The 20,212-nt window shown below is 42.5% G+C and overlaps 1 protein-coding gene and 1 long non-coding RNA gene across 3 annotated transcripts; one reads left to right on the forward strand and one right to left on the reverse strand.

The window, feature by feature from the left end:
- The first annotated feature begins 428 nt into the window (after positions 1-428).
- LOC106590629 (transforming growth factor beta activator LRRC33) lies at positions 429-12,862 on the forward strand. Of its 2 annotated transcripts, none has more exons than XM_045710528.1 (4): positions 429-647; positions 937-1,039; positions 7,295-7,453; positions 8,423-12,862. In XM_045710528.1, exons 2-4 carry the CDS (start codon positions 986-988, stop codon positions 10,451-10,453), a joined length of 2,244 nt encoding a protein of 747 aa, XP_045566484.1. In that variant the 5' UTR covers positions 429-647; positions 937-985; the 3' UTR covers positions 10,454-12,862. The 2 variants fall into 2 exon arrangements, with proteins under 2 accessions (XP_045566484.1, XP_045566485.1); XM_045710529.1 differs by having other exon boundaries at positions 456-647; positions 7,332-7,453.
- A 4,087-nt stretch (positions 12,863-16,949) lies between these two features.
- On the reverse strand, positions 16,950-19,636 carry LOC123731559 (uncharacterized). Its single transcript, XR_006762735.1, has 2 exons — positions 19,200-19,636; positions 16,950-17,283 (listed from the first exon to the last, which is right to left on the reverse strand). It is a non-coding gene; the product is annotated as an uncharacterized lncRNA (long non-coding RNA).
- Positions 19,637-20,212: the final 576 nt, after the last annotated feature.

Here is a 20,212-nt window from a genome sequence, read left to right on the forward strand (position 1 = left end):
TTAAACCTCTGATCAATGAATGCTGCTTAAATTAAACTGACCATGAATCTGGCTTCAGCTGCCAATCCCATAGTAAAGTCTGAAATGAGGATGAGAGGAGAGGCGTCATAGCATGAAAACAAGAAGGAAGCCCCAACAGATCACCCATGCAATGGCAGCTCCATCACTTCCTGATTCTAATTCCCTATTTTATTTCCAGAACTAGAGGAGAATACACAACACTATGCTGTGGTAGGCCACAGAAATTAAAAATAATTACCTTTCTGTGTTTGTATGTGTCTGAAAAAAAAGCTGTTTCTCTCTTCCAAAGGTTCATCATAAATGAGAGGGCTGGTTGAATATGTTTAATAGTGTTAGTGTAGTTGACACACTTCATTGTCAAGAAAAGCTGATTTTCTCTTTACTGTTGCACAAGTGTCAGCTAGGCAGGAAGGGTGTGAGTGTTGAGTGGTTTCCTCTACTATCTGATGATCTGAAACGGGAGTAGGAGAGTGAGGGGTGAGAAAGGCGTTTTCTCACTGGGTTTTTGTGGTAGACAAGAGAAGCCTACACAAATGGTGATGTGAATGACAAATGCCAATGTACCAGGCTTTTTCGTGAGAGGGTGAAGTGCTTCACGTTGCTATTTTGAAGAAGAAAAAAAAAAGGTATTTTAACTTAGAATTGTCACATAGAAATGGATGAGTGAGAAAGTTGTATTTGATGTAAACCTTTATCGACAAATAACACTAAGTTGAGCGTGATGTACTATGTGTACTGGTATGGATGACATGTATATTATACAATGTAGTGAAGCTTCTCGTTCCAATGTTTAATGTAGAACATGTCTCTGACCTAGGCATGTGAACCTATATGTATAATCTTGTCCATGTGACTTTGATTTCCGTTGCTAGCCTGCTTCCGCAAATACTAATTTCACGGCTCTGCTATGTAGAGATCACACACCACTCGACCGACCAGCGCTGCATCGCACACAACCGGAGATATGGTCAACAGCTCAACCGACAGTGGCTTGAAGGACCCACATCTAACCACCAGCGTAAGTATTGGATGCATGGTGCACTGTACACCTTCCTACCTGCGTGTGATGGCTCTACACTCAGCATGTAGCAAAGTAATCTATAAATAACATCAACGCAAACTGGCACTCATCTCACTACATGCTTGTAATATCAGAACAGAAAGTTTAACGTTGAGGTTATTGTCATTCATGCACTTAGGTCAAGGAATGTTACTTTGTAGCTTAAAATATCCTAATACAGTCTATGCCAATTCACTGGATTTGTCAATCGCTTATAAAGTGCTTATAAATTATTATTGATTTGTTTGTTTCACTATAAGTAGTGTTTGTTCAGATATTTAATATGCGGGTCTTTCCACCAATTGGTTGCCTTTTGAGTAATGTAACTTGGTGATTCGTTTTTTAAACATTCTGTTATGGAGCTCCTTATGAGTCATGGTGGAGAAAAAACAGCCAGGCTAACCGTTCCCTCGGGTTTTTTATCCATACCCTCAGAATTTTTATAAGGGACTATACGTTATATATAATGAGGGATACCTGGAGAAAATCGGATCTCTCTGAATTGAAATATATTTCAGTAAAATATATTTTTACCTAACCCCCACTGAAAGCTTGAACAAAAAAACAAGTGACCCTCCACTATATCCAAAATAATAATTCAAACAAAGTGGATAGCACCCTCACTCCTAGGACAGACCGGATAGATATGCAGTTTAAGAAACGTTTCTTTGTTTTGTAAGCATTACATGGCAAAGTAGCCAGAAGTTTGTGGATTCGCAGATCACCACGGACACGGGTGAAAAGATATATGATTATAATAAAAGCACTGCATGAATCGGTCAGGTAGCCTAGTGGTTAGAGTTTTGGACTAGTAACCGAAAGGTTGCTGGTTTGAATCCCTGAGCTGACAAGGTAAATATCTGTCGTTCTGCCCCTGAACAAGGCAGTTAATCCACTGTTCCTAGGCCGTCATTGTAAAATAAGAATTTGTTCTGAACTGACTTGCCTAGTTAAATAAAATTAAAAAAAATAAAAAATTATTTGCGGTCTGAGAAAAACTAGTATTTTATAAATGCAGAATCTTTTTTAATACCACGAGTATGACTACGAATGAGCGCATGCTACAGTACCGGAGACGTGTTGATATCTATACAGGATATTGTTAGGAAGGAGGATAGTCTAAGTTTGGATCAGTACTAAAGTTACAACTGACATATCTGATCGTCAATCATTTAGAGAAAAAGCCATTCATTGTTTAACACAGCAGCCACATATCCTCCAGTATGCACTTGTAACGTTTTTTTCATTTGGGAAACTATCATTTTCAAATGTATTCAATTTTATTCCATGATATTGTTGTTACAAAATAGATTTGTGTTGACTGTGATTGGGGCATGGGACTTTAAGAGCATCTGCAAGGCTAAATGAACAAACTAGGCATGCAAAGCTCACCACATGATCCTCAAACCAAAGACTGGCCAATGTCGTGATTCTAAAAGGGAATTCAAAGGAATTGTAGAATAACTCTATAGCCTAATACGGCATTTTCGTTTAATTGTTTTAAATGTCATTTTATACAGCATAAATGCTACATTTATAGGCATGTAGTTGAAGTGCTGATGTTGATGTGTTGTTGAAATGCCGAGTGCTCCTGCCAGCCTGTAGGCTGTCACAACTGCTTTACAATTCATTTCCTAAATGGCAGGCCTTAAAATAACTATAGCCTAAATCATTAATTTCCCTTCCTTCTTAGGCTACCTGGCTTGCTTCTGACTGATTTAGAGTCAATATGTTGTTTTATAACCTGATGAAATGTCGAATGTCAGTCGATAGGAACAGAATCACTACCTGCCAAGCAAAGTAAATGTGTCGTCTCGTCCTCAGCTATATAATGTTGTGGTGCAGCCTCTGAATGTCAGAGACAAACCAAATATATTCCATATGTCCTGGAGTCACGTCTTTCCTCGACATTTTACAGCTTGTTTCTAGCATAAAGCATTCTGGACAAAAGCGTATCTTTATTTAATCAGATCCATTGTTAATTTTCTTCTAAATCTTTAGCTAACAAAGGGCAGGCCTATATATTTATATATTCAATATATTTTAGCCATTTTCTTTAACAAAAGCCACAATACCCTCACATACCCCCTCAATGTGAGCCCTGGTTCTAATTTACTTAACACAACAATCTCTTCACTGGCACTGAGATAGCGGGTGGTGACGGGAAGGAATTATCTGACAAAATCTATGGACAGGACTGTCAAATAGGTAGCATGATCTTCCTATAGCATAGGCCTAACTTTAACTCTCAAACTTGTTGGTTCCAGGGACACCTCAGAGGTGTCAAGGAGTTTTCAACAGCTAGTGTGTTGTGACATTTAGATGTTATTGTAGCAAGAGACCAGCTGGTCTCACATAATGAAAGGAGATTAATGTCTGCACTGCCATCTTGCAGAGTTGCGGGTATTACCCGCTGCTGAACATTAAAACAAGCGTGCAGGCCTCAGTCACAGGACGGCTCCAATAGATTATTATCAAGAACCTGTGACAAGCTTCTTTCTTTTTTTTAATTGTCAATTTTATCGTTCGCTTGGAAAATTTCACTTTCACGCGTGGATAGGTTGAGCAGCAGTCTTGTTGGTAGGCCTACAGATCCCAATACAACAGCCCCGTTGTAATCCATGTCCCTTTTTAGTTTAGTCATTTAGCAGAGGCGCTTATCCAGAGCGACTCACAGGAGCAATTAAGTGCCTTGCTCAAGAGCACATCAACAGCTATTTTGCCTAGTTGGCTTGGGGATTCGAACCATCAACATTTTAGTTACTGACCCAATGCGCTTAACCACTAGGCTACCTCCCACCCACATACTTGTTTAGAACACAGAATATTTCACCTGCAATTGTGTTCTGAGGCAGCTGCAACAAAGACTACCTTCATATATGTAGCAAATATATACAAGGTGCGGCATTTGAAATGTCAGTAGTCTCATCGAATTGCATTGCAAAAAACAATTTGATGTGCGGGCTCTGTCTAAAACCTGCGTGTGATTCAACATCATCTGCCACATCCTGGATTCTTTGCGTGACAGTGTCATTGGAAAGTGGGATTTCTCTGATCTTTGTAGCAGCGGTTGGGCCAAGCATCCATGACTGAGGGAATGACCAGCTTTTCACCTATAGTCAAAGAGGCCCTTGGACATGTTATCAGGTGGTATGAAGCCATCAGTAAACTCCTCAGGGAAATTATTGTTCAGTATTTTTGTTTGTTTGGTAAACAGTTTTTTTTTTTTTTTTAATAAAGAAAATTAAATCTGTTTTATCCTTGAGACGTGGATGCTTTGTTTCTGATGTCTGCACATTTTCCAATTTAAATGATACATAGGCACAAAAAAAATAATTCTCGCAAATGTTGTGCACACATTTGTTTACATTCCCGTTTCTCTTTTGTCAAGATAATCCATCCACCTGACAGGTGTGGCATATCAACAAGCTGATTAAACAGCAGGATCATTACACAGGTGCACCTTGTGCTGGGGACAATAACAGGCCACTCTAAAATGTGCAGTTGTGTCACAATGCCACACAATACCACAGATGTCTCAAGTTTTGAGGGAGTGTGCAATTGGTATGCTGACTGCAGTAATGCCCACCAGAGCTGTTGCCAGAGAATGTAGTGTTCATTTCTCTAAAATAAGCCGCCTCCAACATCGTTTTAGAGAATTTGGCAATACACACAAACCGGCCTCACAACCTCAGACCACGTTTAACCACGCCAGCCCAGGACCTCCACATCCGGCTTCTTCACCTGCAGGATCGTTTGAGACCAGCTACTCGGACAGATGATGAAACTGTGGGTTTGCACAAACTGTCAGAAACTGTCTCAGGGAAGCTCATCTGCATGCTCGTTGTCCTCACCAGGGTCTTGACCTGACTGCAGTTCGGAATCGTAACCAACTTCAGTGGGCAAATGCTCACCTTCGATGTCCACTGGCACGCTGGAGAAGTCAGGTCATGAATCCTGGTTTCAACTGTACCGGGCAGATGGCAGACAACGTTTATGGTGTTGTGTGGTCGAACGGTTTGCTGATGTCAACATTGTGAACAGAGTGCCCCAAGGTGGCGGTGGGGTTATGGTATAGGCAGGCATAAGCTATTGGCAACAAATACAATTGCATTTTATCGATGGCAGTTTGAATGCACAGAGATACCGTGACAAGATCCTGAGGTCCATTGTCGTGCCATTCATCTGCCGCCATCACCTCATGTTTCAGCATGATAATTCACGGCCCCATGTCGCAAGGATCTGTACACAATTCCTGGAGCTGAAAATGCCCTAGTTCTTCCATGGCCTGCATATTCACCAGACATGTCACCCATTGAGCATATTTTGGGAGGCTCTGAATCGACGTGTACAACAGCGTGTTCCAGTTCCTGCCAATACCCAGAAACTTTGCACAGCCATTGAAGAGGAGTGGGACAACATTCCACAGGCCACAATCAACAGCCTGATCAACTCTATGCGAAGGACGTGTCACACCAGATATGCATCTGTTGGTCACACCAGATTCTGATCCACACCCCTACAAAAAAAAAGATATCTGTAACCAACAGATGCATATCTGTATCCCCAGTCTGTATTCCCAGTCATGTGAAATCCATAGATTAGGACCTAATGAATTTATTTAAATTGACTCATTTTCTTATATGAAATGTAACTCAGTAAAATCTTTGAAATTGTTGCATGTTGCGTTTTATATTTATGTTCAGTGTATCTTTGCTGGCAAGGTTGTTAGACTTTAGAAAAGCAAGCAATAACCACCAATCAGGATGCTACAGACAGCTCAAGAGGTAGGCTTAGATACGCAGAAAAATAAACATATTTTCGACACAGAAATAAGCATAATGATTATGGTTATTGATTGCAAGAAAAAAGCTGTTTCAGGTGTTTGAAAAATGATAAATTCTCCAATTTACGGAGACAGGCCTAGCCCACCTCAGGGCCACGCCTCAGTCAGGCTGCAATATGTTATAGGCCAAGTAGGACCGTCAAGGTAGCATACATATGGAGAATTCTGTCTTTAGGCCTAGAGATAGGCTATACAAAAAAACACAAGGGAATGAATAAAACATCTGAGGGAAAGGATAAGAAAAACAGAGGGAACAGATTAGCCTGGCTGTTTTTTTTCTCTTCACCATGACCCCTAAGTGGTTCCGTATTCTGTCATAAAGAAAACATGTGCAACTTAATAAAAAACATGTTTTTCCATCTCAAGAGGATGACCTTAACAGAGTTGACCTTAACAGAGTTGACCTTAACAGAGTTGAAGATGAAATCTTAAATCAGGCATACATTTAATCGACCCGCTCAGTTTTCCACCACAAAATGACCAAAAAGAGTAGAGCCAGCTTTTACACTAGGGTTTGACTATAAGATGTTAAGTAAGTAAATAAAGAAATATTTAAAAAGGAATAGTTTCAGCATATTAAAACCAGAGTTTAGTTCCTGTAACAGGGTTGACTTTAAAATGAGGGAAAGGTTGTTTTTACCTTCAAATTATTTACTAAAAATCACATTAAATAAATAATAATAACCAGAAACTAATTTTTTAAAATAAGAAAATAACTACAGCTTTACAATGATAGTGAAAATTTGGAGAAATGTTGGCGTTAAAGTGGGTTGAAATCCCTCTAGAAGTCATAGACGGACACAGAGGGACATGTCAAAATGCAGAATTCGGGCACTTTAGAAAGTATTCTTTAATATTAAAATTGTGATTTATAGAATTTTCCATGTGGTCTATATTTAAATGGCACTTCATTTAATAAAACAAGCTTTTAAAATGCAATATTTGTGCACAATTTCTACTTTAAAAATGTAATATTAAAGGGATGTAAAAGGTACTAATTATGTGGAACAACCCATGTAAATATTGTATTTTGGTAAAATATTAGTTAAAGTATAGATTATAAAAGGTTTTAGAAGTACATTGTAGATTATTAATAATTTGCTTATTTGATTACAACAGTAGTGTCCATAAGATAACATTATTATATAACACATATAGATTTGATAGAATGGATGGTATTTGATATGGTTATGATAATACCGTATGAAAATAATTAATTGAATGTTTTATCAAGGTTAAATGATAGCGGACTGCTCAGATGCTCAAGATATACTTTTATTATATTTGAATGGGCTAGAGACTACGTTGGTATTGTAATGTCTGGCGTGTATTAACCATGACGTCTCTCTGCCCTATCCTTTTGACAGTCTCACTTCTCTCCTGCTGTCTTTCTCTCTTCCACAGCCAGGATGTTAAGATGCTCATCCACTGCCTCCTCCCCTACCCTGCTCTGTCTAACCCTCTGGCCCCTGTGGAGCCTCCTGATGCCTGCCTTCTGCCACCCTCACCACAGCCCCTGCAGACTGGTAAGCGCTAAACTTCTTGGACAAGCTCATTAGAATAAATATAACTCAATAAAAAAAAAAAAAATACAATAAAAAAACGAGGTAAAGAAAGTCCCTTTGAATGTTAAACTTCAGAGCTTGTGGTTCTCAGTGAAAGGTGTTAAAAGTGCCTCTGATGACATTTCCATACACAGGGTTGAGGGGAAGAGACTGCGTACGTTACCACAAAGGTGATGCTATAGTGGAAACTGCTCCTGGTTCTCAGTGGTGTAAAGTACTGAAGTCAAAATACTTTAAAGTACTACTTAAGTATTTTTTGGGTGGTATCTATACTTTACTATTTATATTTTTGACAACTTTTACATTTTCCCTAACACCGAAAAGTACTTGTTACATTTAGACAGAACTATTGTCCAATTCATGCACCTATCAATATAACGCATGGTCATTCCTACAGCCTCTGATCTGGCAGTCTCACTAAACACAAATACTGCGATTCAAAATTATGTCTGAGTGTTGGAGTGTGCCCCTGTCTGTCTATAAATGAGAAAAAAAACAAGAAAGTCATGCTGTCTGGTTTGCTTTAATTCAAGCAATTTGATGTATAGCATTTACACCTACTTTTCTCAAGTATGACAAGTATGACTTTTCCCACCACTGTTCTTAAGTATATTTAAAGCCAGATACTTTGAGACTTTTACTCAAGTGGTATTTTACTGGGTGCCTTTCACTTTTACTTGAGTCATTTTCTATTAAGGTATCTTTACTTTTACTCAAGTATGACAATTGTGTACTTTTTCCATCACTGCTGGTTCTCAGAGTTTCAACTCCTGCGTACATGTAATACATTTATACCCTCATATACTCTCTGGTCTGATATGTGGTATTAAGCATTTTTTCCCCCTTTGCTGTTCAAAGTGTTTTATCGTATAAAATAAAGTATTTCTCTTGCATACACTTAAATTTCTCTTTTTTTCATCTCCTTTACAGACCCAAAAGACTGCTCTCTGTAGCAACAGTGAGCTCTCATCTGTACCTGGGGGCCTACCTGACAGCATAGAGGACCTCCACCTGAACCACAACCACATTCAGACCCTACAAGATGACGCCCTCTCCCGCTACGTCTCCCTTCGTACTCTAAGCTGTGCAGACAACCGCTTGGAGACGGCAGGGTCCAAGCTCTTTCACAACTCACCTCATCTAGAGAGCCTTAATTTAGCTGCCAATAACCTTCACGTTGGATACCAGCAAACTAGCCTGGCGCTGCTCACCTTGTCTAGACTCAGAGTTCTGGATCTGTCAGAAAACCAGCTTACAGAGGACATGGTCTCCGTCCTCCTCCAGAACATGACGTCCCTGGAGTACCTCAACCTTTCCAGGAACCTCCTGCTGAGGCTGGACGAAAGCTCCTTCAGCGACCTCCACCAGCTCAGAGAGCTGGACTTGCAGAGGAACATGCTGTTTGAGATTGACGGGTCCTTCGATCACCTGCACAAGCTCCAGAGACTCAACATGGCCTTCAACTACCTGCCCTGCCTGGTGCACTTCCACATGACCCAGCTGGTGGTCCTCAACGCCAGTCACAATGCCATTGAGTGGTTCATAGCCAACCAGGACCTCCAGGAAGTCTTCCAGCTGGAGACCCTGGATCTCACAGACAACAACCTCCTCTTCTTCCCCTTTCTGCCCACCCACAGCCGCCTGAGGAACCTCCATCTGTCCCAGAACAGGGTGAGCTTCTACGAACACCTGGCGGACACCGCTGCCTACCCCAACTGGAAAACCAGTGTCCAGTTCTACAACCTGAGGGGCAACATGAGCAACGTCACGGCCCAGTTGTGGGATGAGAGCCTGCATGGGGACATTTCCTCTCTAGACCTGCTGGATCTGAGTGGAAATCAGGTGGGCTACTTCCCCCAAGGGTTCATCAGCAAAATGCCAAGCCTGACCAGACTCAGGATGTGGACAAACTGTCTTGAGGTCTTGAATCTAACTCTGGAAAAGCTGCCGGGGACGTTGTACGAGTTGGACGTGAGCAACAATAGGTTGACAGAGCTCCACGCCGACCAAGTTAGTTTGAGGAAGCTAGGCAACCTGAGCTTCCTGAACCTGAGCCAGAATGACCTGCAGAGTCTACCTGCTCAGCTGTTGTCCTCTCTCACCAGCATCAGCTCTGTGGATATTAGCTACAACAGAGTTGGCGTGTGCCCCCTTGAGGCAGGGGGTGGGGGCATGGGTGTGGGAAACCAATCAGACTGTGTCGTTTGGAGAAACATCATTTCTCTGAGACATCTCCGCCTGTCAGGGTGCAACCTGGGGAGGCTGCCATCATCAGCGTTCGTAGGGACGCCCCTAACACACCTGGAGCTGTCTAACAATCCAGAACTCGTCATCGGGCCCAGATCGATAATAGACCTCAGCAGAACTTTACACCATCTAGGATTGGGAAACACAGGCCTGAGACACTTTGACTTCTCTCCTTTCCGCCACTTGAAGTCTTTGAACATTTCCCGGAACTCTCTTACTCAGCTCCCTGCTTCATTGCAACGTCTGGAGCTGAGGCTGCTGGACCTGAGGGACAACAAACTGACCACCGTCCCCTCAGCTCAGGCTAACGTGTTAGCCACGAAACTCCACACAGTTTTTCTCAACGGAAACACTTTCAACTGCTGCCAGTTGGACTGGTACAGGACGTTCGAGAGGTCAAAAACTGTCACTATCATGGACCTCTCAGATATTTCATGTCTGGATCTGACCAGAAGGACACACAGAGTGGTGCTTATAGACTCCCTAATATGTGGCGGTGGTGAGGGGGAGTCTGTGTACTGGTACATCCTGCTGTTTATCGTACCTGTTCTCTGTCTGGTTGGAATGTCTGTCATCTTCCTGCTCACCTTTAGGCCCAGACTGCTTCCCACGGCCATTAAAAATAAATGCTGGAGTCACCTTCCCTGTGTTGTGGAAGAAAAGTCCAATAAAGAAGACACTGGCCGTGTTGAAATACCCATACTAGAGTTCTAAATAGAAGGCATTTTTAGGTATGCGAAAGTAGAACGTTTTATAGCAAGTGCAATTACAAAAAAATGAGTGCTTTAAATGCCAGAATGTTATGTTACTTTTGAGAAAGATAATCATCTTTCCAGGCTCACCTGTGTTTGACAACAGCTGATAATGAGATCATTATTTTATTTAACTAGGCAGGCAAGTCAGTTAAGAACAAATTCTTATTTACAATGACGGCCTACCCTTGCCAATTCCTGGGCCAATTGTGCACCGTCCTATGAGACTCCCAATCACAGCCAGATGTAATACAGCCTGGATTCGAACCAGGTACTGTAGTGACACCGCTTGCATTGAGATGCAGTACCTTAGACCGCTGCGCCACTTGGGAGCCCAAGGGGACGCGCTGTACCAAAATGAATGAATGGCGGGAATCAATGCAATTGCACATTAGATGAATCATTCTCAGGATCGATGAGCCTAGTATGTTGCTTACTGCATTTTGTTTATACTAAACAGTACGTATGTAGTACGATTAGTACACAGAATGTAGTTTTAGTAAGTAGTAGGCAAGACAGATTTTGGACACAGCCATAGTCATAAATTACAATTATGTCAAAGTGTGATGTTTTGCACATACAGTATCAATACAATTTCAAGGCAGAAACAAATGTTTCCTTACAAAGCAATTGAGTTTAGGTAATTCATAAACAATGTCATATTACATGTGGTGATATCTCACATTGGAAACACTTAAAACGAACATATCCTGCTAAACCAGATTACGAACTGCGTGTTACAATGTTCAGCAGCAAGTCAACCTTTTTTTGCATTGTGATAATCTGTATGTGCTACGTGTGGCTGGTTCACACGATCGCTGCCTCTGGGGGCCTGAATGTGAGAATATGGCTATACTCCACGTCTTTGTGTGCGTCTGTGTGTGTGCTGTGTGTGCAGAAGTTTTGTGATGCAAACTGTTGCTAAAAGCAGCGGAGGAAACATGACATTTCCTGTTTTGCTGAGATGTGCATCAACTGCCCAGTTTTGTATCTGACTCAGAAAGGACGGGTTGGCGGTTTTCACCTCAAGTCATATTTCTGAGGCACAGCTGCAACTCTGGTCACAGGGACCGCAATTATGCTGTTCTCTAGTATTACACCAATATGCATTTGGATAACTACATCCTTCAAATGTACTATGTGAATTATATAGAGATATACCATGTTTTATATTTATGGTCAGTCCTATAGAGGAATACCATGTTCTATAATGAACAAAAATATAAAATGCAACATGCAACAATTTCAAAGATTTTACTGTGTTACAGTTCATATAAGGAAATCAGTCAATTGCAATGAATTCATTAGGCCCCTAATCTATGGATTTCACATGACTGGGAATACAGATATGCATGTGTTGGTCACAAGATACCTTAGAAAAAAGGTAGGGGCTTGGATCAGAAAACCAGTCAGTATCTGGTGTGACACATCTCCTTCACATAGAGTTGATCAGGCTGTTGATTGTGAAATGTTGTCCCACTCCACTTCAATGGGTGTGTGAAGTTACTGGATATTGGCGGGAACTGGAACACTGGGTGACAGGTCTAGTGAGTAGGCAGGCAATTGAAGTACTGAGAAATGTTCAGCTTTCAGGAATTGTGTACAGATCTTTGCGACATGGGGCCGTGCATTACCATGCGGAAATTTGAGGTGATCGCGGTGGATGAATGGCACGACAATGGGTCTCAGGATCTCATTACGGTATCTCTGTGCATTCAAATTAGCATAGATAAAATGTAATTGTGTTCGTTGTCTGTAGCTTATGCCTGCCTATACCATAACCCCACCGCCACCATGGGGCATTCTGTTCACAATGTTAACATCAGCAAACCGCTCACCCACACGATGCCATACACGTGGTCTATGGTTGTGAGGCTGGTTGGACGTACTGACAAATTCTCTAAAACAACGTCAGAGGCGGCTTATGGTAGAGAAATTAACATTCAATTCTCTGGCAACAGCTTTGGTGGACATTCCTGCAGTCAGCATGCCAATTCCACGCTCCCTTGAGATATCTGTAGTATTGTGTTGTGTGGCATTTAATTGTCCCAAGCACAAGGTGCACCTGTGTAAAGATCATGCTGTTTAATCAGCATCTTGATATGCCACACCTGTCAGGTGGATGGATTTTCTTGACAGGGATGTAAACAAATTTGTGCATACAATTAGATTTTTCTTTTTTTTTCAGCTCATGAAACGTGGGACCAACACTTTACATGTTGCGTTTATATTTTTGTTTAATGTATGTCCTGCCCTATGAACACCTCTGGTTATGTATTTAAACAAGTATTGTGCTTTTACTGTTTAAAACTGCTCTGTGACAATCACTATGCTCCAATACAAATAAACCCTGCCCAAAGTCAAGCACCAATCAACATCTAATACCTTCTGAAAGAAAACACTATAGGTGACTGGTGGATTGACTGAGGCCAAATCATGACGGAGCACTGGCCCTAAAATGGCCCCAGAACATTCTGGAGATCTTCCAGACACAGCTTCAGAAAGCATTAACAGCCTGTCTCAAGAGACACGTTCCTTCAATGGTACTTATGATAGGCACTGCATGTCGTGATGAAAAGCTTGTTTTGTCTGTGGCCATGCATCTTGGAAGGTAATTCAAAATATTGTTGAAATTTCAAGGTAACAATGAGTCTTACACTTTGAGAATGAATGCTGAGGTGTGTGTGTGTGTGTGTACACACACAGTAGGCTACTTCTACAGCTACAGCTCTGGCAATTAAAAAGTGTGTGTTTGTCTGTGTACCAGTACAGTACCCTCAGAGTGACAGGCAGGTAGTGCTGGGTGCCAGTCTGGATGTCTGTGTGAAGTGCAGAACGACTGTGCCGTAAAGTTCAGAGTAACCAGAATACCACTGTGGTAATGCTGTGGCTGTAGGTCATGGTGGTTGCAACAGAGACAGAAACCTAGCCAGCATGAAGAGAAGGCCTGGAGCTCTCTCTACACATGTTGGGCTGCTCTTAGAAAATAAGGCTCACCCTGGAAACAAAAAGGGTTCTTCTATGGGGACATCCGAAGAACCCTTTTGGAACCGTTTTCTAAAGAGTGTACACACCGGGGTTTACGTACTTGGAATTGGTCTGTGTGTTGGTTTGTTCATTAAAAATAACTTTAAAAGTTCCTTCAAGTGCAGTCGCAAAAACCCTCAAGCGCTATGATGAAACTGGCTCTCAAGAGAACCGCCACAAGAAAGGAAGACCCAGAGTTACCTCTGCGGCAGATGATAAGTTCATTAGTTAACTGCACCTCAGATTGCAGCCCAAATAAATGCTTCACAGAGTTCAAGTAACAGACACATCTCAACTTTTCAGAGTAGACTGCATGAATTAAGCCTTCATGGTCAATTTGCTGCAAAGAAACCACTACTAAAGGACACCAATAATAATAAGAGACATGCTTGGGCCAAGAAACACAAGCAATGGACATTAGACCGGTGGAAATCTGTCCTTTGGTGTGATGAGTCGAAATTCCAACCGCCTTGTCTTTGTGAGACGCAGAGTAGGTGAACGGATGATCTCCGCATGTGTGGGTCCCACTGTGAAGCATGGAGGTGTGATGGTGTGGGGGGGTGATTAATTTAGAATTCAAGGCACACTTAACCAGCATGGCTACCACAGCATTCTGCAGTGATACACCATCCCATCTAGTTTGTGCTTAGTGGGACTATCATTTGCTTTTCAACAGTACAATGACCCAACACACCTCAACACAGGCTGTGTAAGGGCTATTTGACCAAGGAGAGTGATGGAGTGCTGCATCAGATGACCTGGCCTCCACAATCACCTGACCTCAACCCAATTGAGATGGTTTGGGATGAGTTGGACCACTGAGTGAAGGAAAAGCAGCCAACAAGTGCTCAGCATATGTGGGAACTCCTTCAAGACTATTGGAAAAGAATTCCAGGTGAAGCTGGTTGAGAGAATGCCAAAAGTGTGCAAAGCTGTCATCAAGGCAAAGGGTGGCTACTTTGAAGAATCTAAAATATGAAATATATTTTCATTTGTTTTATACTTTTTGGGTTACTACACGATTCCATGTGTTATTTCATAGTGGTGTTGATGTCTTCACTATTATTCTACAATGTAGTGTACTGTATTTGTGGAAGCAGTGGTGGGAAAAAGTACCAAATTGTCATACTTGAGTAAACTTAATAGAAAATGACTCAAGTAAAAGTCATACTACTTGATTACAATTCATTAGGCCCTTTAAATATACTTAAGTATCAAAAGTAAAAGTATAAATCATTTCAAATTCCTTATATTAAGCAAATATGCACCATTTTCATGTGTTTATTTATTTACGGATAGCAAGGGGCACACTCCAACACTCAGATGTAATTTCCAAAGAAGCATGTGTGTTTAGTGAGTCCACCAGATCAGAGGCAATAGGGATGACCAGGGATGTTCTCTTGATAAGTGAGTGAATTGGATCATTTTCCTGTCCTGCTAAGCATAAAAAAAATGGAAGTATTTTGGGGTGTCAGGGAAAATGTATGGAGTAAAAAGTACATTATTTTCATTAGGAATTAGTAAAAGTTGTCAAAAATATAAATAGTAAAAGTACAGATACCCAAACAACGACTTAAGTAGTACTTCAAACCACCGTGCGGAAGCTAAGACATTCTTCGATGCCACTGTATTCAGTCAAATGGTTAAGTACAATACAGGTAGTGGCCTACAACCACCAAGGGGTCCTTGGCCTTAGACCAACAAAGCTGTAAGTAACATCGCTAGAGTCCAGGGGGGTTGCCATCTGGCAGAAGCTGTCCGCGTGGGTCCCTGGGTGGCGTAGAGCTACACGCTCTGCCCTCGGGCCCCTAACCCCGGCATGTGAGCATGAGTAACGGGAAACATCACTGGATGTGGATAGGTGGCAGTACCAGGGGCCAGGGCCCGTAAGGCTCTGGTTAAAAGTAGTGCAGGCTATAGGGGACCATTTGTGGATAGATTGTATTGGACCAAGTCGGCCTTGTGAAGTAACACAAGTTATACAAATATAATGAAAAGATTATTTTAAAATCCACCACACCCACTTTGAATCAGATGAAGAAAAGCATGTACACATTTTAAAAACAATGCACTACTGATTCTTATCTGGAAAGTCTCACCTAGCTACACTTGTTTTCCTCACCCTTTAAATGCTGTTGGAGAGTCATTTCATACATTTCTTTCCACGTTCGCTCTCCTCCCCTCGATTACCTTCATAATAATAATAATATGCATGTGTGAACTAGAAATGTATATTTTTTATTTTTAGCATATCCTAACTTCCCGAGACACCCTCGGAGAGCGGGATCACGGCCAGGGTCTGCCGTTACCAACGATGACCCTGGAGCAACTAGGGTTAAAGGTCCAGTGCAGTAAAAAAATAAAAAATAAAATATATTTTCCTAATTTTATACACACACACACTGATGTTGGAGTAAAACTCTGAAAATGATGTCAGCCTGTTTTGGTGGGATGGAATTTTGGCCTGCCTTGTGTCATCTCTTTATTAAGAAGCAATTATTGGGGGGGACCATTTTCATTGAAAACATTCACAGTAAGGTACTTAATTGTTACCCAGAAATGTGATATTGCTCAAGGGCACATAAACAGATTCTTCACCTTGTCAGTTCAGGGTTCAAACTAGTGACCTTTCCGTTATTGGCCCAGCGCTTTAACCACTAGGCTACCTGCCGCCTCCCACCCACATTTAACCTTTTGAAAAGGGGGAAGAGGAAAAGAGGAGACGAGCAAAACCAATTGAGAATCTCCCTTGGTCCTCTCCACAGGGTTCTGACAAGAGCCACAATATGGTCCTCAGAGCCTCGCTTCCACTGGCAACACAAAAGGAATGACTCCACCACATAAAAATGTTACACGTTACTAATAATAAGAACAAGATATGGTCAAACAAAAATTTTCTTACTTTAATACCATACTGCATATACTATGATTACAGTTAAACAATAATAACAACAACAAGCCAATACATACTTTAACCTCTCCAATGAACTGGTGTGTGTGTGTGTGTGTGTGTAAGGATGAGCATAAGTGTTTGGGGAAACTGGTTGGATACAATAGTACTGAAGGAATTAATACCACATGTTTTCCTCGCCACCGTGCTTCTACACCTGCATTGCTTGCTGTTTGGGGGTTTTAGGCTGGGTTTCTGTACAGCACTTTGTGACATCTGCTGATGTAAAACGTGCTTTATATATACATTTGATTGATTGATGTTGCTTTCCATTAAGGCACTGTTGCCTATCAAAGTAAAAGGTAAGGCCTGGCCACACACCACAAGGCATGAGGACAGTCCTGATTAATTAACCAAATTGCATAATGAAATCAGAAGCATTACCCTAAGAATATCTGAAGCTGCTTGAGAGTTGCTATCACTGAATTTAAATGACTTACTAAAGCCAACGTGCTTTCCTAAAATAACGGCAGTGAAAATGTTGGTCCCTAATTATCACATTATGTAAATAAAATATCAATTAGGGGTCAACATTAAGAAAGATTGTTTGAAATGGATTCTTATTAAGGAATATTTTACTAGGTAGCTACATTTAAGCCATTTATATCTAACATGATTTACTGTACCAGACAAACCGACAGGATCAGAGAAACAGACAGAATCAGAGGCAGATACCCCTCCTACTCGTGCAGACAACCCTTAATGATCTTTCCCATTCTGACTGAACCCTACAGGAACTTTTTTAGAAGCCTGGTTCTGTCCTGGTTAAGGTTCCACTGAGGAAGGCTGTCAGTTTCCCATCAGGCACTGTGGCACTGTCAAAAGGAAACCAGTAGTTAAACTCAAGATGACCAAAAGGCCATGGCATCATACCATTATGACCTATGAAATAATATATATTCTTTAAACAAATCTTGACTTTTCGGTTGTCCAAGTGCTTTTTTTTGTTGCAAATATGAATAAAGACATGCCTAGTATTTCACCCACACAACAAACAGGCCTATTCATGGCAGTGAGATTAAAAATCCCACTTTAAGATCAAATCGAAGATCACCATCTGAGTTGAGTGCATTGTAAACAAAAAGGTTTGGTTGTAAAAATTTAAGTTTTTAGAGAAATTCGGGAACATAATGGATGAAGATTACATTGAGAAAAAAACAGAAGCATGGAAGGGTCTTGTATGAACACTGTTGCACGGCAGGGATCAGGTCAGTTCCAATTACTTTCATCAATTAAAATTACATTCAAGATGTTATTTTCTCCATGTTTGAATTGACTTCCAGTTGAATTGACAGAATTATCATGGAGCGTACCCCATTCCCTGACAGACAGAATTATCATGGCGCGTACCCCATCCCCTGATAGACAGAATTATCATGGCGCGTACCCCATCCCCTGACAGACAGAATTATCATGGAGCGTACCCCATCCCCTGACAGACAGAATTATCATGGCGTGTACCCCATCCCCTGACAGACAGAATTATCATGGAGCGTACCCCATCCCCTGATAGACAGAATTATCATGGAGCGTACCCCATACCCTGACAGACAGAATTATCATGGCGCGTACCCCATCCCCTGATAGACAGAATTATCATGGAGCGTACCCCATACCCTGACAGACAGAATTATCATGGCGCGTACCCCATCCCCTGATAGACAGAATTATCATGGAGTGTACCCCATCCCCTGACAGACAGAATTATCATGGAGCGTACCCCATCCCCTGACAGAATTATCATGGCGCGTACCCCATCCCCTGATAGACAGAATTATCATGGAGTGTACCCCATCCCCTGATAGACAGAATTATCATGGAGCGTACCCCATCCCCTGATAGACAGAATTATCATGGAGCGTACCCCATCCCCTGATAGACAGAATTATCATGGAGCGTACCCCATCCCCTGATAGACAGAATTATCATGGAGCGTACCCCATCCCCTGACAGACAGAATTATCATGGAGCGTTCCCCATCCCGACAGAATTATCATGGAGTGTAACCCATCCCCTGATAGACAGAATTATCATGGAGCGTACCCCATCCCCTGACAGAATTATCATGGAGCGTACCCCATCCCCTGACAGACAGAATTATCATGGAGCATACCCCATCCCCTGACAGAATTATCATGGAGCGTACCCCATCCCCTGACAGAATTATCATGGAGCGTACCCCATCCCCTGACAGACAGAATTATCATGGCGCGTACCCCATCCCCTGATAGACAGAATTATCATGGAGTGTACCCCATCCCCTGACAGACAGAATTATCATGGAGCGTACCCCATCCCCTGATTGACAGAATTATCATGGAGCGTACCCCATCCCCTGACAGACAGAATTATCATGGAGCGTACCCCATCCCCTGACAGAATTATCATGGAGCGTACCCCATCCCCTGATAGACAGAATTATCATGGAGCGTACCCCATCCCCTGATAGACAGAATTATCATGGAGCGTACCCCATCCCCTGATAGACAGAATTATCATGGAGCGTACCCCATCCCCTGACAGACAGAATTATCATGGAGCGTACCCCATCCCCTGACAGAATTATCATGGCGCGTACCCCATCCCCTGACAGACAGTATACATAGGAGATCCCAGCTCTACTACACTGGGCTTGCTTGTTGCTTTCCTCAGGACCCAAGGCAGCTCAGAGTATGACTTCTGCTCTAGGATCAGGTAATCAGTTCAACAGCTCAGGATAGGCGATGCATACTTTTCCCTTTTGGGTCCCCCCGCTCGCCCATCAGCCAATCAGAGTCCATGCCTGCGACACTGCTCACCATGATGACCTGGACCAGGAAGTAAACAAGACAGAACACGCCCCCTCCTTGTCAGTCAGTCCAACAGTAACAATGCAATAAACTGACCTCATCGGCAAGAACCTCAGATGTTGCAGCCAGAACAAACAAAAGCTTGTACGAGGGCGAGAGAGGGAGAGACCGAGAGAGGGCGAGATTAAAAAGCCAGAGAGACAAAGGCATGACCTAAAACCAGTGCTCATAAAAGCTTTGGGAAGTGCTCAACCCCAGTTCCATGTTACCCACCTCGTCAGCAAGCATGGAGGGTATCTCTCCAGGAACAGGGTTGGAGTGAAAGCCTCCTGCAGGAGGATATCTCTCCAGGAACAGGGTTGGAGTGAAATCCTGCAGGAGGATATCTCTCCAGGAACAGGGTTGGAGTGAAAGCCTCCTGCAGGAGGATATCTCTCCAGGAACAGGGTTGGAGTGAAAGCCTCCTGCAGGAGGTTCTCTCTCCAGGAACAGGGTGGGAGTGAAAGCCTCCTGTAGGAGGGTCTCTCTCCAGGAACAGGGTTGGAGTGAAAGCCTCCTGCAGGAGGGTCTCTCTCCAGGAACAGGGTTGGAGTGAAAGCCTCCTGCAGGAGGGTCTCTCTCCAGGAACAGGGTTGGAGTGAAAGCCTCCTGCAGGAGGATATCTCTCCAGGAACAGGGTTGGAGTGAAAGCCTCCTGCAGGAGGGTCTCTCTCCAGGAACAGGGTTGGAGTGAAAGCCTCCTGCAGGAGGGTCTCTCTCCAGGAACAGGGTTGGAGTGAAAGCCTCCTGCAGGAGGGTCTCTCTCCAGGAACAGGGTTGGAGTGAAAGCCTGCAGGATGGTAGTGCGCCAGGAACAGGGTTGGAGTGAAATCCTGCAGGATAGTAGTGCACCAGGAACAGGGTTGTAGAGCCCTGTTATAGAGTACAAACAGGTATATATTTAAACCAAAGATGC

This window comes from Salmo salar, chromosome ssa29 (assembly GCF_905237065.1).
Source record: "Salmo salar chromosome ssa29, Ssal_v3.1, whole genome shotgun sequence".
Classification (NCBI taxonomy): Eukaryota; Metazoa; Chordata; class Actinopteri; order Salmoniformes; family Salmonidae; genus Salmo; species Salmo salar.